The 15,871-nt window shown below is 39.1% G+C and overlaps 1 protein-coding gene across 23 annotated transcripts in view; it reads left to right on the top strand.

The window, feature by feature from the left end:
• nrxn1a (neurexin 1a) overlaps window positions 1–15,871 on the top strand; it is a 173,878-nt gene that overhangs the window by 110,014 nt on the left and 47,993 nt on the right. For 13 of the 23 annotated variants that reach the window (XM_026276945.1, XM_026276949.1, XM_026276946.1 and 10 more), the window contains 3 exons: window positions 22–212; window positions 894–1,079; window positions 5,272–5,391. In XM_026276945.1, coding sequence (XP_026132730.1) covers window positions 22–212; window positions 894–1,079; window positions 5,272–5,391 — 497 coding nt within the window. Of the gene's footprint in view, window positions 1–21; window positions 213–893; window positions 1,080–5,271; window positions 5,392–10,728; window positions 11,818–15,871 lie in introns of those variants that run through there. The other 10 variants (XM_026276954.1, XM_026276953.1, XM_026276952.1 and 7 more) reach the window with 3 other exon arrangements.

Raw genomic sequence — 15,871 nt, 5'->3', positions numbered from 1 at the left:
TTCATGACTGTTTGCATGCAGATATCTCCATTATGTGTCAGACCTGGGAAATGGAGCTCATCTCATCAAAGGGAATTCCAACACACCACTGAATGACAATCACTGGCACAATGTGATGATCTCACGAGATACAAACAACCTCCATACGGTCAAAATAGACACCAAAATCACCACACAGACTACCATGGGAGCCAAGAACCTGGATCTGAAAGGTACTTTTGAGGTTTTCTTAATGAGAATGATTTTTCTGGATGATTTTAACTGAACATTAGAGCTTAACAAGACACAAGAATTATCTAAAATAAAATACTAAAATTATTATATTATATTATATTGGGTGTAGACTACTATTCAATTGTTTTTAGACAGTAAGAATTTTTTTAATCAAAAAGTGAAATATTATTTTTCATTAATTCATGTGATTAAAGCTTTATATTCTACAGCCATTACTCTAGAATGATTTTGTGCTTCAGAAACATTTCTTTTTTTATTATTAATTAACAATAACATTATTTTATATATATATATATATATATATATATATATATATTGGATTATATGACGAAAATATAATTTAAAAGGACAGCATTTTATTTTATTATTTTAAATCTAAGTTATTTGTAACATTGTAATTATTTGTATTCTCAGGTTTGATCAATTAAATGCATATTTGCTGGATAAAATAAATGATTTCCTTAAAAAAAAAAAAAAAAACGTTGACCCCGAACTAAATGTAGGCTGTATGCATTCTCTACCTCAGTATTGCAACAAACAAGTGAACCAGCAGGGGGCAGTGGTGTGTCTTTTCTAAGGCAATTTACATAACATGCTCCCTTGATAGTTGACTTGAAAAGACATTGTCAGTCAGAGCATAATATTTCCTGTCTCTACAGGTGATTTGTATGTGGGAGGTGTGGCCAAAGAGATGTATAAGGACTTGCCAAAGCTGGTGCATTCTAAAGAGGGCTTCCAGGGCTGCTTGGCATCTGTCGACCTGAACGGCCGTTTGCCAGACCTGCTGTCAGACGCACTGTCCAACGCCGGCCAGGTGGAGAGAGGATGCGAAGGTGAGGAAAACGGTATGAATGAAACATACAACAGCTCGGCTTAGCGAGGTTCTTTGCTTGATGACTGCAATCCCCAATCCTTGTCTCCTCTCATGCACTTGTTCATCCTTTCCACATCTTGTTCTCTTCATCTGTTCTGTGTTTTCTTCATGCTGGGCCATTTTTAACCAGTTTCAGGCTTCTGTGTTTCTCTGTTGGCAACAGGAGTGTAGATTAGGGGTGAACGATATGGACATGTTCCTTTCTTTGTTAAGAGATCTTGTGTTTTTTCCAAGCTGTAACTATGATGAAGCTAAATAGGAAAGAGACTGGTAAGCAAGTAGCTTTTAATTAATGAAAAATAGTTACCAGTAATCCTTTTTGCATTGAAGCTCAGAAAGAAAACAACATCATAAAAGCAAGTCATGTAACATAACTGAGGATGGCCCACAGGACTGCTGCGAGAGCTAGCAAAAATATGCCATTTTGTCTTCTTTCCTAAAAAGATTAATTGAATGCATTAAAACTGAATGCAGTCCAATCATTCAATAAGGGAAAACTAATTAAAAACGGGAATAGAAAAATAGTTATGAGATTTATTAGCAATGATATTGTGCCTATTTAAAGTGATGTTTATGAGATATGTAAATAAAAAAATGGATTGATGCAGTAATTTTTAAGCTTACAAAGTTAGATTCAAAAGTTGTTTGCTTTTTTGAGAAATTAATATATTGATAATGTTATGACAGAAAATTTGACTTCAAATAAATGCTTTTCTATTGCTCTTTCTATTCATCAGAAAATCCTGAGAAATGTTTTTCGAGGTTTATGCAAAACAAAATTAAGCAGTTCAACTGTTTCCAACATTAATAATAATGTGAAATGTTCCTTGAGCACCAAAAACAGCATATTAAAATGATTTCTGAAGGATCATGTGACGTGAAGATTGTAAATTCAGCTTTGCTATGACAGAAATATATTACAGTTATTTTAAATAATTATATTTCATAATATTACTATTATAAATTCTGGATCAAATAAAAAAACATTCAAAAACGTGAACAACAGCAGCTTTTGTTAAAGCCCAACACTACAATAATATAGCAGTCCTATAATAAATATGTTTACCTGGATATCTAAAAGGAACCTTATCATAGACTGCAATTATTTTAAAATAAATTGAATTATCTTAACAACAGACTATCTGTAACACTGTTAGAAGAATGCTAATATTTGCTAAGAACCCCAATATATTACATGCATATAAACCTTATGTTATATATGTACGTTTGTTTTTAATAAAGTCATTTTGGGATCCCATTAACAGGGAGTGATCATGGCTGAAAAAAATGTCCTTCTGTTCAAACCAAACCTACACTACTGGCTTTTATCATGTATCTGTACCTGACTGACTCTGTCTCTCTCGTCATCTCTAACTCCACCTCTCTTTTTTCCCTGGGTCTCTGTCTGCTTTCTTCATGTCCTCTCTCTGTTCCCTTCTATTTTAAACGCCTTAATTTGTTATAATCACAGACATTCCAGTGCCTCTACTAACATCTTATATATTTTGTTTTGTTTTGGCTGACAAAAGTTGCATTGCTGAAAGCTGACTTGCAAGGTAGATAGCCATATGTTTGTCTTAACCGATGCCCCCTCTTCCCCCCCTCCAATGTAAGTGTCTGATGTCATAGATCACGTTTGCCCGGCAGCCGGTCTAGTAACTACATCACCGTAAATACCTTGTATTTACAGACTCCCGGTCTTAAACTGTCTCAGAGTGTCCTGTGTCATAGTTTTCCCTCACTTACCCATCACTGCTCTTTTCATTGGAGCGTACTGTTCTGTTGTTTACTGAAGGCATGCATCTCCCTTCCCAGTTCCAACAGTGCCCCCCTTCCACCCACTGCATGCCGTTTCAGCTCCTTCGGTGATGGAAATAGTCTATAGCCTTTACCCCCTGATAAGGGCCTTGAAACTAGATGGAATTTCCCAAGCGGTTAGGGAATCTCTCGAAGTCAGATTACTCCGCTCAGATATATAAGACTCGGTTCGAGAGAAGCTCGTCAGGGGAGCGAGCCAACCCTCTGTTTCTCTGCCTGAGACTTTAAATGAGCTCCGCTCAGACAGATCAGGTGAGACGGGAAGAACGCAGCTCATCGGGATCGTACCGGTGGCTCTCTCTCTCCTCCTCTTTCTCCCTGCCAGACTCGCTTCACTTCCGAGTCAAGTGGCCAAGCCCCAAATGTGCGACTGATTGGCCAAATGGCTGAGTGATGGAGAGGAGCGAGCGTTTGAGGGCCAGGGGCCTGTTTTACATGCCGGCTGAAGTAATGAGAGAAATGAGAACAGAAGTGTTTCCGCAGGCTGTAATATGCCTGGCCCGTCGCCCGTCGCCCGTCGCTTCGCTTCTGTAGACCGAACACAAAATGAGGTGTTCCAGACGGCCCCCATTTATCTTTCAGCCCCGAGTCCCCAGGGAGTGCTGCTGCTTTAAACCCACCTCAGCAATACTAGGAGCAGATGTTATTATCACACGGGGGCCTGTATTATTACTGCAGCCAATACACTGCGCATTACCGCCAGTGTTCCTCTGTCACACAGCCACTGGAGCAATGCTTGGATTGCACTTTAAAATCAAGTAACCTGTCCACATTTAATGTCTTCTTGAGTAATGAGACCGATTAAAGGCACACTCAGTCTTTTTTTTTTCACCTTGTTAAAAAAGTTTTAAATAGTACTTTTTAAAAATCATTCTTACCTGTGACAAAGACTCAATACTATACTTTTAGAAATAAAAGTAGAAAATCTGTTACTGGGCTTAATACCTTTTAAAAAGATATTAAAATGTACCTTTAAAGTACTAATATGCAAATGTCGTAATTATTTTACATGTAGCAGGTCACTTATTATTATATACTTTTGCTCGTGAAATAAGTTAATCACGACTTACTGGAAATAGCATGTTTCTGTTGTTACAATTAGATCAAAGAATCATAAATAAATTAATGTAAATTAAATTAAATTAACATTAAATTAGCAGTTTAATAAGCATTGATTGCAGTATTGATAATATTAACATTATTAAGCATGTTTTCAACTTTCATTATAATTAGAAATGTTACAAACTATTATATTAGAATGATTTCTGAAGGATCATGTGACTCTGAAGACCTGAGTGATGGCATACTATAAAACTTCAGCTTTGCCATCATAGAAATGAGGTATTCAAAATATATTGAAATAGAAAACAGCTATGTTATATTGTTATCTTTTTTCACAGTAGTTCTGTCTTAATTTTATTTTATATTAAATAAATGCAGCTTTGGTAAGCATAAGAGGCTCCTATCAAAACATTAAAAATCTTAGCGACCTAAACTTTTGAGCAGGAGTGTACATCTAAACCACTAGGTGTCAGTGTAAGTCTAACTGTAACTGTAACTGACTTATTAATATATCATGTGAAAAGCAGTATGTCACATGAATGGCATGTCTGAAAATGTAGTATTCATAAAAATGCATTCAGTGGACATTTTATTATCCTATTATATTCATAAATGGTGTAGCTGAGGTCATACATAACCAATATGGTGTGTCTAGGTTGTGTTACATGCTACGCATATGCATAATTACAGAATGTAACTTTTAACAGTCATGAAGTAATTCTTTCATCAACTATAGTACATACTCAGAGTGTACCTTCTAATATTTTGTACATGACTTTATTTGGTGATCACCAGGGTTCATGAATCTAAGATAATGACATAATATAAGCTAAAATAAGCACTCTCATTATGCTATATGAAATCATACTGAAACTGAAAAGATTTATAGCTTTATGTTTCTTGTACAATAGTCACATGTGAATGTAATACATTTACATGAATGTTTGTGTGAATATTTATTTAATAAATGATATTATTTGTACTACATTTAATATACTTATACACGATTTGTCTTCACCCAATCCCTGAAGAGTGTCTGAGAAAGATGAATATTAAGTTAAACAGAAGATTTTGTCCTCACTGGTACAGTAGTTGGTTTTTCATCTAGGGGAGCGAGCAGATGGGACGGTTCTGTGTGGCTGTTTCTGCTGCAATAAAAGCTTTTGACTAGTGTGGATTTTTATGTCGTAAGGGGCCTATTAATTTATATACCCTTCTCTTTTTCTTCCTGTCTGTTTGTTTCTCTCTCTCTCTGTACACTACTCTGTCATCGGTCTCTTCAGGCCCCAGCACTACCTGTCAAGAGGATTCCTGCTCCAATCAGGGCGTGTGTCTGCAGCAGTGGGAGGGGTTCAGTTGCGACTGCAGCATGACATCATTTGGAGGGCCGCTCTGCAATGACCGTGAGTCTATCATCTCTCCTTCTTTACAGCTACTGTAGGAAAACCCAGTACACTGATCCAGAACCACCTAAATTGGTTTGTCAATGGATGAGAGCACTTGGGCCGCTATTATTTATGGTATTCTAAAAAACGTCAGCCACTTTGATCATATTTTTAGAAAATGGAATTGAATATATAAACTGTGAAAAATAAATAGAACGATTCATATTCAAAACCCACATAGGCCTACTATACTACACAATACAAGGACTGAAGTCAGAAAACATGAGATTCCACTGATGCATCAGATGTGACATGTCACACTGAATTAACTTGGAATCTCAGTGACCCTTAGAAAGTAGCTATTTTCAGAACAGAATACTAGCATGCTGTGTACTGCATACTAGCACAGAATACACCACATGCTCTCGCTGTTTTTAAAAATAGCATGTGGAATTGTGCAGCAGCATGTGTGCGCATTGTGAAAAACAAATATTTCAAAATAGTATGCTTCAATGTTGTCAGATGACCTGAGAGAAGTCTAGTTATCTTTTTTAAAGTAATTGTGCACGTTCACACATTATGCCAATTTGTGATCATTGTGGCCAATATACATACTAGGTCATCCTGTTTTTTTATGCATATGGGAAAAATCATATCAACCATATTATTTATAGTATTACAGTCTATACTGGGTTATGTTAGAATCCCATTGTGACCATTGTGAACACTGCTAAAACTGTGCAGTCTTCTGCTACACCACTAGAGGGAGTTGGTGGACGCTGCAAAGCTGGGGATCTGCACCATGCTGTATATCACAATACGCATGAATAAATAATGAATAAAGATAATAATTTAGTGGACTGTTTCTCATAGATATAAATTATATGTACAGGGACACATTTCTGAATGGGTTTGTAATATTAAGCTGTACCCCAAGAAGAGCACTGACTGAATTTGGTGTAAAACCCCCTAGTGCTTGTAGCCTTTGAAAGTGCTGAGTGCCAGGAATCTGAAGCAGAGTGAAAGTCCTTGAGATCTATTACAGGCTCAAGCCATGCACAGCTAATCCATTCTGCGGGTTTGCCAAACTGATAAGAGCCCGCCTTTGTTCAGAAGGAAGAAACCACATAGACGGCTTGCATTACATCATCCGCATCCCCACACCTCGCCGGAATCTATTCAGTGTGTTTTTAGAGATGAGAATGGCAGAGGACGATAGGATCGCTTTTGCTACCTAATTAGAATTATAAAGAAAAACACATTTCTTTTACCTTACCCCCTCACATATCTACAGCGATTCAGATCGATAAATGAATACATTGGTGGATCTTGCTTTCATTATTGTGAAGCCCAATGGTTAATGATTACAGACTGAGTCCATCTTTTACTGGCCAATTATTTGAGCAAGGAGCAGACAGAATGATATGTGCACACAATATTAATGTTCCTGAATGATCGTGTGCTCATGCGCACACACACAAAGGCTCATTTAGATGTGTAGAAGCCCAGTGATCATCAGGCCGTGAAGGCAGTGCAAAGAGAAAGAGGCTTTGTTTGAGAATAGTGGCAGAGAGGAAAGCCTGGGTTTTAGACTCAGCTGTGGACATGTATGACCACATTATTCCTCAAGACCTGCACTAGACATACTACAGACCTATACTCAGTATCAATTCTCCATCTCTGAAACAAGCTCTCACTAAAACATACACGTGTGTGTGTACTGATCAACACAACGATCCCTGCAGCGTGCGTGCAGGGTCAAGAATTAACAGTTGCCACGTGCTAAGTGTGAGTAAAATTGACAGAGAACTTTATTTGTAAATGCAGCTATATATATGGTTTGATTACATTTGTAGGAACATACGCAGCAAGGTTATTATATTAATTCACCAATATAAAAAATTTATAATTACATGCATAAATATGATTATATTTTATTATTCATATTCATATTTGAATGTAAAATGCAGAAAAAAATTTGGTTTCATTGTCTGTAGGAAATATTAGGCTGATCAATTTTCTCAATTTCTATTTTTACCTAAAAAAAATGAATAATAGATTTTTCATGATGAGAAAAGCATGAATATTGTTAAGCTTTATTATTCATATTCATATTTTAGTTACAATACAGAAAAACAAATATGGTTTCATGGACTGTAGGAAACTGTAGGATGGTAAATGTTCTCACTTTATATTTTTGTGCAAGGAAAAAAGGAATACAACTTTCATAATGAAAAATATATTGTATGTATTAATTTTAAATGTTTGATTAATAATATAAAAAAAAAAGTACAGTTTTATGGACTGTAGGAAATGTTAAGTTGGTAAATTTTCCCCATTTCTTTTTCAATGCAAGAAGAAAAAAATCTTATTTTCAAAATGGCAAATATGTTTACATAGTTATATTAAATGTTAATTATAATAAAGAAAGTAAATGTTCTGTTTCATGGTCTGTATGAAATATTTGGCCGGTAGAGTTTCTCAATTGTCTCAAGAAAACAAAAAAATATCAAATTTTCATGCTGGCGAATGATTGAATGTTATGCTTCATTATTCATATTCATATTTTTATAAAAAATACTGGAAAATATGGATTGATGGCCTGTAGAAGGCTGGTCCATTTTCTCAATTTATTTTTCCTCTTTTTTTAATGCAAGGTTAATACATGTTTATGTATTATTTTTTAATGTTTAAATAAAAATACAGAAAATAATGTGGTTTTATGGACTGTTGGAAATATTACAATTTCTCAATTTGTATTTCTATGCAAGAAAAAAACTAACTCTAATTTTCATAGTCATCATAATATTAATTCACATATTAACATAAAGTGTTAAGTTAACAATAAAGAAAAAAATTGTTCAGTTTCATTGTAGGAAAAATTATGCTGGTATAATTGAACAATTTCTTCATCATTGGCCTTTTTAGTAAAAGATAATTCTGAACACTGGTTGGGTGCATGTGTCCATTAAGCTCATCAGCAGCGGAGAAAACTAGCCACGAGAAATGGCAGAGCCGGGGTTTTCTCCAATGAATGCAAAGCTGATTTGCGTGGTATAAATACTGTTAAAGAGGCAGAGCATAGATAAGAGACGAAAGAATTACGAGATTAAAAATGACCACAGCTATAGAGAAAAACGTTAAGAGATAACCTGATTCTCACATGAGAAATGTGATATTAAACCCAATGAATTGCACAATTTATCGACGGCAACACATCCGTCTGCTCTCTAACCGAACAATACATATTTAAAGATGTGCTTCATTTTTAATTAGCTTGTTGCTTATCGGCGATCTTGTTTCTTAATAAACAACATCCCACCGGTTACTGGAGCTTCATGGGTGGGGAGAGTTGATACATGCTTCCTGTACTCAGTGGTTAGATAGGGAGAGGGTTCATTATTTATTTGTTCTCTTTTCACTGCATGAATCATTCCTCCTTCCTTGATAAAAAAGAAGGGCAGAACACAGTAAAAATTGAACACAAAAGCTGGAGCGAAACGAGTGGAGGGAAGCAAAAACAGATCTCTCCCCTACTGTTTAAAATACTTGAAGCCTTTTTTCCTCCGCAGAATGAAAGCACCAGTATTAAAACATGCTCTACTTCCTTTGAATCTGCTTTTGAGGTCAGCTGAAAAAAGAAATGGATTGGCTCAAACATGTGACTGCCAGAGAATGGCGAGGGTCCGCTGCTCAAAGCGACACCCAGCGTTCACCATTAGGTGGCAGCCTCGTAAACAGAAAGCACATGTTCATTTCGCAGGCTGTGTTCTCGCATTCTTTTAATAGCGCAGGAAACAATTAGCTTGCTGTGAATGCAGCAGACTGGTTCGCAAATTGTTTCATAAACCTCTGAAGTTGTGAAATGATGTTTCATTACGTACAACACTGGGTATTGCTAAAGTCACAGTGATAAAATTGTCTTTCAAATAGAGCAATATCAGCTTCTGCTGCAGTCTGTCTTGGAGCCCCTGGCGAGGCGGCTCTGATCACCCGGCTTTGTCAACTTTAATTATACAGTGCTAACGATGCTCAAAGCTGAGAGGAGGGAGAAGCAACGATCTCCTTGTGTGAGAGGAGATGACACCAGTGTGTCACTTTTAGTGCTTCTTTCACACTCCAACTGAAGTCTATGTGGAGAAACACACCTGCAGACTTCCTCCTTGAACCAACAAGGAAACAACATGGAGTGCACATTAGGGAGAGGGTGAATCTTACACCATATTAATTGAATATGTTCTTTTTTACTTCATTTGTTAGAGACAAAACAAATCAAAGACCCACTAGATTTGGGGTTTTGATTAATTACACTTTTAAACTGCACACTTGCACACCCTATTCTACTTTCTAGCAGACTAGATTGGGTGTTTAGTTCTCTAACTGGGGGGTTATGGCCAGTCTTGGACAGCAGGCTAAAAAATACATGCTAAATATAATCATGCAAAGTGAATAGTCAAGAAGTCATTCTAAACCTTGACTTACTTTCTTCAGTGGAATGAAGTTTGTGGGGCTCAACATAGTTTTGTTCTTCACAGACTTTCATTGTATAAGCAAAAGTGGTTGAACATTTTTTAAATATTTTCTTTCATGTTGCACAGAAGAAATAAAGTCATACAAAATGGAAGGTGAGTAAATGATGACCAAATTTATGTTTTTGTGAACTGTCCCTTTAAGAAAACGTTGCATGTGTCTTTTTGTTTTTGATGTCAAAACCTTGGCATCCACCTAAACAGTATTTTGATATTTTTATTTGTAACAGAATTTTATCTTATCATATTTGTCACTTGGTACAAATTAGGCAGATGGCAACATGTTTGGGTTACATGACTTGCCCTCATTTTCATAAACAGTCAAATTAATCAGTTCCATAACAAAATCTGCAAACAAAATGTCAAAAACATTGCAGATTTATTCAGATAAAAACCAATTACAATTGCTTTTTAAGCCTTGCTTGAAGCCTTGAAGCTATTGTTGAATCTCGCAAGTAAGAAAGACAGCTATTGAATCAAGTCAGGCGCTGTCCGTGGTGCTGAAGTGCACCCAATGACTGTCCTTCCGGTAAGAGAACTCATTCAGCTACACAATGGCCAAAGAGGGAGGAGTATATCAAGGTTCGACTAGTTTGTGAAGGGAGAGAGAGCCCACACTCTCTGAATTCCAGCTGGACTGTTCTTGAGCCACCCCTCTGTCAAGGAGAAACGAAGACAGGAAGAGAGAAAGAACGATTAGGAGGACGAGACATGAGACCCCGCTTTCCACAGCTGCACGCACCTCCCTGATGATCGAGGGGGAGGGAAAAAGAGGGGGAGGAAAACTCAGCCAAGCTTCACCGTTGTCAGTTTCCCCTTCTCTTCATTCAGAGGGTCTTTTCCTCCAAGCATGATGCTTAGAAACGCTTCCGCTACAGAGACGCTGTAAGGAGTGAGAGAAGAGGAAGGACTTTCTTAACGCTGACATTTTTAGAAACTCTGAGCACCTTTTTCGCATGAAGAGCACTTGACTACTCTTGACCTTTCTTGGTTCTCTCTTCCTGTCCTCCCTTGGTGTGTCTGCTAATGTTTCCTCTGAGAGTCAGTGCGGTCTCAGCCAGCCAGGCAGCAGCAGAAGCAGCAGCAGCAGCTCTTGTGTGGTGTGTGTGTGAGAGAGAGTGTGTTTGTCGTTTGGGGAGGGGGAGAGGCACTCTGTATTGAGTTAAATGCTGCAGCAGCGATCTCGTCTTGTGTGTGCCATCGTTTCTGGTAGTCTCCCTTCTCCTCTCCTATTCTCTCAACGAGGGATTCAGTCTTGTCTTCATGGGATTCAGCTGGGATTTAGGCGGTAGGAAAAGTCCAGGACTGCTGGGAGGTCTGTAACAAAGGCTGCTCACGCTTTTCTCCCTCTTCTCATATACACCACTACACCTACCTTACTGGAGTACTGGATCGGATTCCGTGGTTTCATTGTGGAGGATTTCGTGTTTTTTTAAATGCCATGAAGAGAGGAATTTAATCCAGGATCATTATCCTTCTGAAGTTTACCTCATCCGTGCTCTTTTCTTTGCGGGAGAACTCTTTTCTTTTTCTTTTCTTTTCTTTGTGGAAGTTCCCTCTCCATGCGGATTCAGCACGTGCTGTTGTTCTGCCTCTCCGTCAATAATTGGGCTGTTGCATGGTCAGGATCCGAGGCTTGAGCAGGACATGGGTTGCTGGGTGGTCTAAGGACACCCCTCTTTAAAGTCCTTGCACTCCAGTAGCATGCTGCGTCTGTGGCCCTGCGGGGCTCCTCCTGGTCTTGCTTCCATCCTGCTCCGCGTCAGTCTGCGCCTAGCTCTCTGGATGCCACCGCTGACTTTGGGGTCAGCCCTGGCTCTGGCAGAAGGGCCTGGGGAGCTGTACGTCCCTCAACATATGCCTCATCACCTCGTGCCTGCCGCCAGATCCCACGCCCCCCTACGGGCAGGACATGGTGCGTAGCTCATTCGACTGCCACATTCACCCTCTCACCTCTTTGCCATTCTGTAACCTTTAGTTCATAGAGCATCTGTTTTCTGTGTGCCGAGATTTTAGCATAAGAAACGATATCATGCTCTTGTAATCTCATGGTAATTGGCCGAGGTCTATTAGTGTACTTGCACAATTATGTGTTCAGGATGCAAATGCGATCTTTAAGAGGTGTTTGTGAACATTATGCAGATGCATTATGCAGAGTACAAATGTTGAGAGCATAATGTTGGCTGCACCACGATCACTTAGCGACTAGCAATACAGCCTCCCGTTATGCTGACTATGCTTGAATGCATGCGTCTTTGTGTTATTTCTAGGGGCCATCGAGGGGGCTGTGTTTATATAAGCACCGGGTCAACGTCCTTAACCTCTCCGGTTCGAAAGGCCACATCCTTGCATGCTGACTCGAGCTGACCTTTGACATGATGAAATTATATTCATATTGCATTAAAGTCACCGTTCCGTGTTGTGTGTGTGCGTGCATTGATTTAATGCAGCAAACCAGCCAAATTGAATGTATTAGGTCTAGAAGGGATAGTGGACAGACTTTTATGCGACTGTTGGAACCCTGGGCCATCCAGAGATTTCCACACTTGTGCACCCCCCCCCCCCCCCCAAACACCTCCGTTGAGACTCTGTAAATTCCATATTGCCATTAAATCCCACTGGCCACCACTCCTGCGACTGGTAAACAGTATAAATTGAACACCTTCTGCTTTATTGCACCCGATGTTTTTCACCAGTTTGTGTTGTAATGTCTCATTGCGGCTGGCTGTTTAAAACTATCAGGGCGATTTCCACGCTGTGTGTGCAGAGGGGCTTGAGCTGTCAGTATGTGATCCACTGCACTTATATAACGAGACCTGGCTGCCTCTCAGCATTATCCTCACAGATTATGCTTTGATAAAAAAAATAAAAAAAACACTATTCAATAGAGGCAGGAGGAAGAAAGCGGAAGCTTGTGAAGTGAGACGAGTCATTTATCCTCCTTTCTGAAAGGCTCTTAGTTTGTCTTCTCTACCTCCTTGCCTTTCTCCCTATCACTCTTCCTTCTGTCTTTGTCATGTACTTCTTTTCCATTTGTGTGTGTGTGTGTGTGTGTGTGACACAGCTGGCATCTCTAATGGCAGGGTGTGCTGAGATCACAGAGCCCCGTTGATCGCATGTGTCCCCCCAGGCGGCGAGGCAGCGCATCAGAGTCCATTGCTTCTGCCTCCACCCCCCTCCTAGCCAATCTCATCGAAACCTCTCAAACCTCCGGACCTCTTTTGCCTGAGAATATTAGGCTATATTGTTCACAGCTGAGCATAATTTACGAGCTCTGATAATAATAAACTAAAACCAAAGTCGCTTCCAGCTATGTGTCTGCTTCGCTATTTACAGCACCAGCAGATACCTTCTCAGCCGAACTGCAAATCTGTCCAGCCCTACCTGCTTCCAGCACTGTTTTAGTATGCCGCGACGAGGAGTTTGAGAACAGCACGAGTTCTGTTGTTGCAGCAAAATTACCATTTAAAAACCATTAACAGTAGGTTATGTGGAGTGCAGAAAAGTGTGTGTGCACACCCTTGTCTGTGTGTACCAGTAAATGTGCCCTCTCTCCCACTGAAAAGATTGAATGAAAACTAAAAAAATGAAAGCAGAAAGCGAGGCAAATCATCAGAAGTTACCCTGGGCTCCAGCACAGTGTTTTTCAAGTCTAACCCATCCCCTTTTTTTTCCATTTTCCCTCTCATTTTGCTGCAGTCTTGCACTTTTATCGCCCCTTTCTTCCACATTTTCACTGACAAATATAACAGAGGCTACATTTAGATGAAGTTATACAGTAGAAGAACGCTGCGTTCTCTCACACCTACAGAAAAATGGATCCTATGTAACTTGCGGTGTAAAATCGAACAGTGTATGTTTAACATCACTCCCCCTCGTTCTTTAAAAAGACATGTTTGTGTGTGCTTGCATATGTTTCCAAAGGCTATTAATGACTATGTGAGCTGCTTTAGTTTGCTGCCTCTCTCCTCCATCACTGCAAATATAAGTAGATCTGAGTAGAGTTCTGAGTAGAGTTGGAGTAAGTAAGCTCATGGGGTTGAGTAATCTATCTCTCCGGCTCTTTTACTGTATGTCAGAGCTATAGTTTGAGAGGCCCGAATTGCTGTAATGAGAGGGAAGCATGGATTTGCTGGTGAATGGTGATGTGCCCACTGCCCAGTTAAATATGATACTCCAAGAAGCTGAGAATGGTAGGGTAGGCTGTCCTGACTAAGAGGGAGATGGAGGGAATTAAAAGAGGCAAAGGGATGAGCAGAGTGGTCAAGACTACATGCACTTGACTTGACAGTAATGTTCCACTGGGAACAATACAGCATCTCCACCAGCAAACACAGCAAGACAGTGAGTGACTGTACAGGGCTGCAAGTTGCACTCTATAGTGGGTGCATTGTGTATGTGTGTGTGAGTTTATATGAGAAAGACATATCATCCCCTTGATAGTATGGAGGTGATTGATTCTTTAAATGCTATACACTCTCCCAAGAGAATCTGCAGAAAGTGAGAGAGAGATAGAAGGAACAATAGCTGTGGTGTGTAATCTAAACCCAGTCAAGCCAAACCTCTAGAGAGATTTCTCATTATGTCACTGTAGCTTGCACATGGGGCTCAGGGAGGCTTAGACTGGACGCATTGACGCACACACAATCACACACACACACACACACACCTGCAGAGATTATTACACATGCTTCTGTCTAATAAAACAGTTATTTGTGAAGTCATCACTCAAAGTCGACACAGCACTTTCTTTTATTCCTCAATGTTTTTATTTCTTTACCTTCCCTTCCTTCTGGCATTCATTCCTTCCTTCCTTCTTTACTTCCTCATAATTTGCTTTCTCACCTTCTTTCCTCCTGCTTGTCCTCCTTTCCTCCTTCCTTCTCTCCATCTTTACTTTCTTCCTAATGTTTCCTCCTTTCATTTTTTCTCTCTTCATTACCCTTTTCCACTTTTTTCTGCCTCTTCGTTTATTCCTTCACTTGTTCCCTTTGTTTTTCTTTCTTTCTTTCTTTTCTTTTTTTCCTCTACCGCCTTTACTTTCATCTCTTTAATCTTAATTTCTAATTTCTTTCTTTCCTCCTCCTTTTTCCTCCTGCTCTGCTTCATTCATTCCTTTCATTTTTTCATCTGTAAATCTTTTTTTTATTTTTCTGTCTCTTTCTTTCTTTATTTCTTTCTATAATCCCCAAATTTATTTTTTTTCTTCTACACTTAAATTCTTTCCTGTCATTGTCATTACTTCCTTCCTTCTTAACTTTCTTTCTTTTTACCTTTTTCTTTTATTTTTCGTTCTCCATCTTCATTTCTTGTCCATTTCCATTCCTAAATATTTCTTCCTTACTGTAATTTCTCTGTCATCCCATCTTTACTTTTTTCACTGTTTTCTCTGCCTTTATTGTAGTCAATACAAAATGCAAATCATATACAAAGATCAACACACATATATATATTCACTCACAGAATAATTTACACGCTCACACACCCCGAGCCTTAGCTTCAACATCTCCTAAACCCCCTGGAGGAGTTTAGGAGCCGAAAGCTCGTTATAAAAACACAAAGCAAATCAAAACAACATCCACTAAAGTGCCACAGAAGACAGGCTTTCAGCCAGCACAGCACTGACCGCTCATTCCCAGCTCTCCCCTAATTGGCCCTGGAAAGGTCAGCAGGAGAAATAGAAAAGCTCTACCACGACCACAAACCCCAGTGCTCCCTGCGTCTTTTACTCTTCAGTGGTCTCTTTTCACGTATGAACCGCTGGTTTTTCTCCAGCCATGGCTCATTGTGTTGACTGGGTCTGTGAAGCAGCACAGAGTCTGCTGCAGCTAGTATCCTCAACATGTAAATTGTACTGCTGTAATGTGCTATAACTCACTGCTATCCAGATTTGTAGAAAATTCAGTTTGTGCCAGGCTATTGTGCTTGAATTACATTGCACTAAACATGAAATAAATCAGATGACTTTA

The sequence above is a fragment of the Carassius auratus genome, chromosome 12 (genome assembly GCF_003368295.1).
Source record: "Carassius auratus strain Wakin chromosome 12, ASM336829v1, whole genome shotgun sequence".
Taxonomy (NCBI): domain Eukaryota; kingdom Metazoa; phylum Chordata; class Actinopteri; order Cypriniformes; family Cyprinidae; genus Carassius; species Carassius auratus.
Note: the sequence above shows the minus strand (reverse complement) of the source record. Positions and strands in the feature narration are given on the sequence as shown.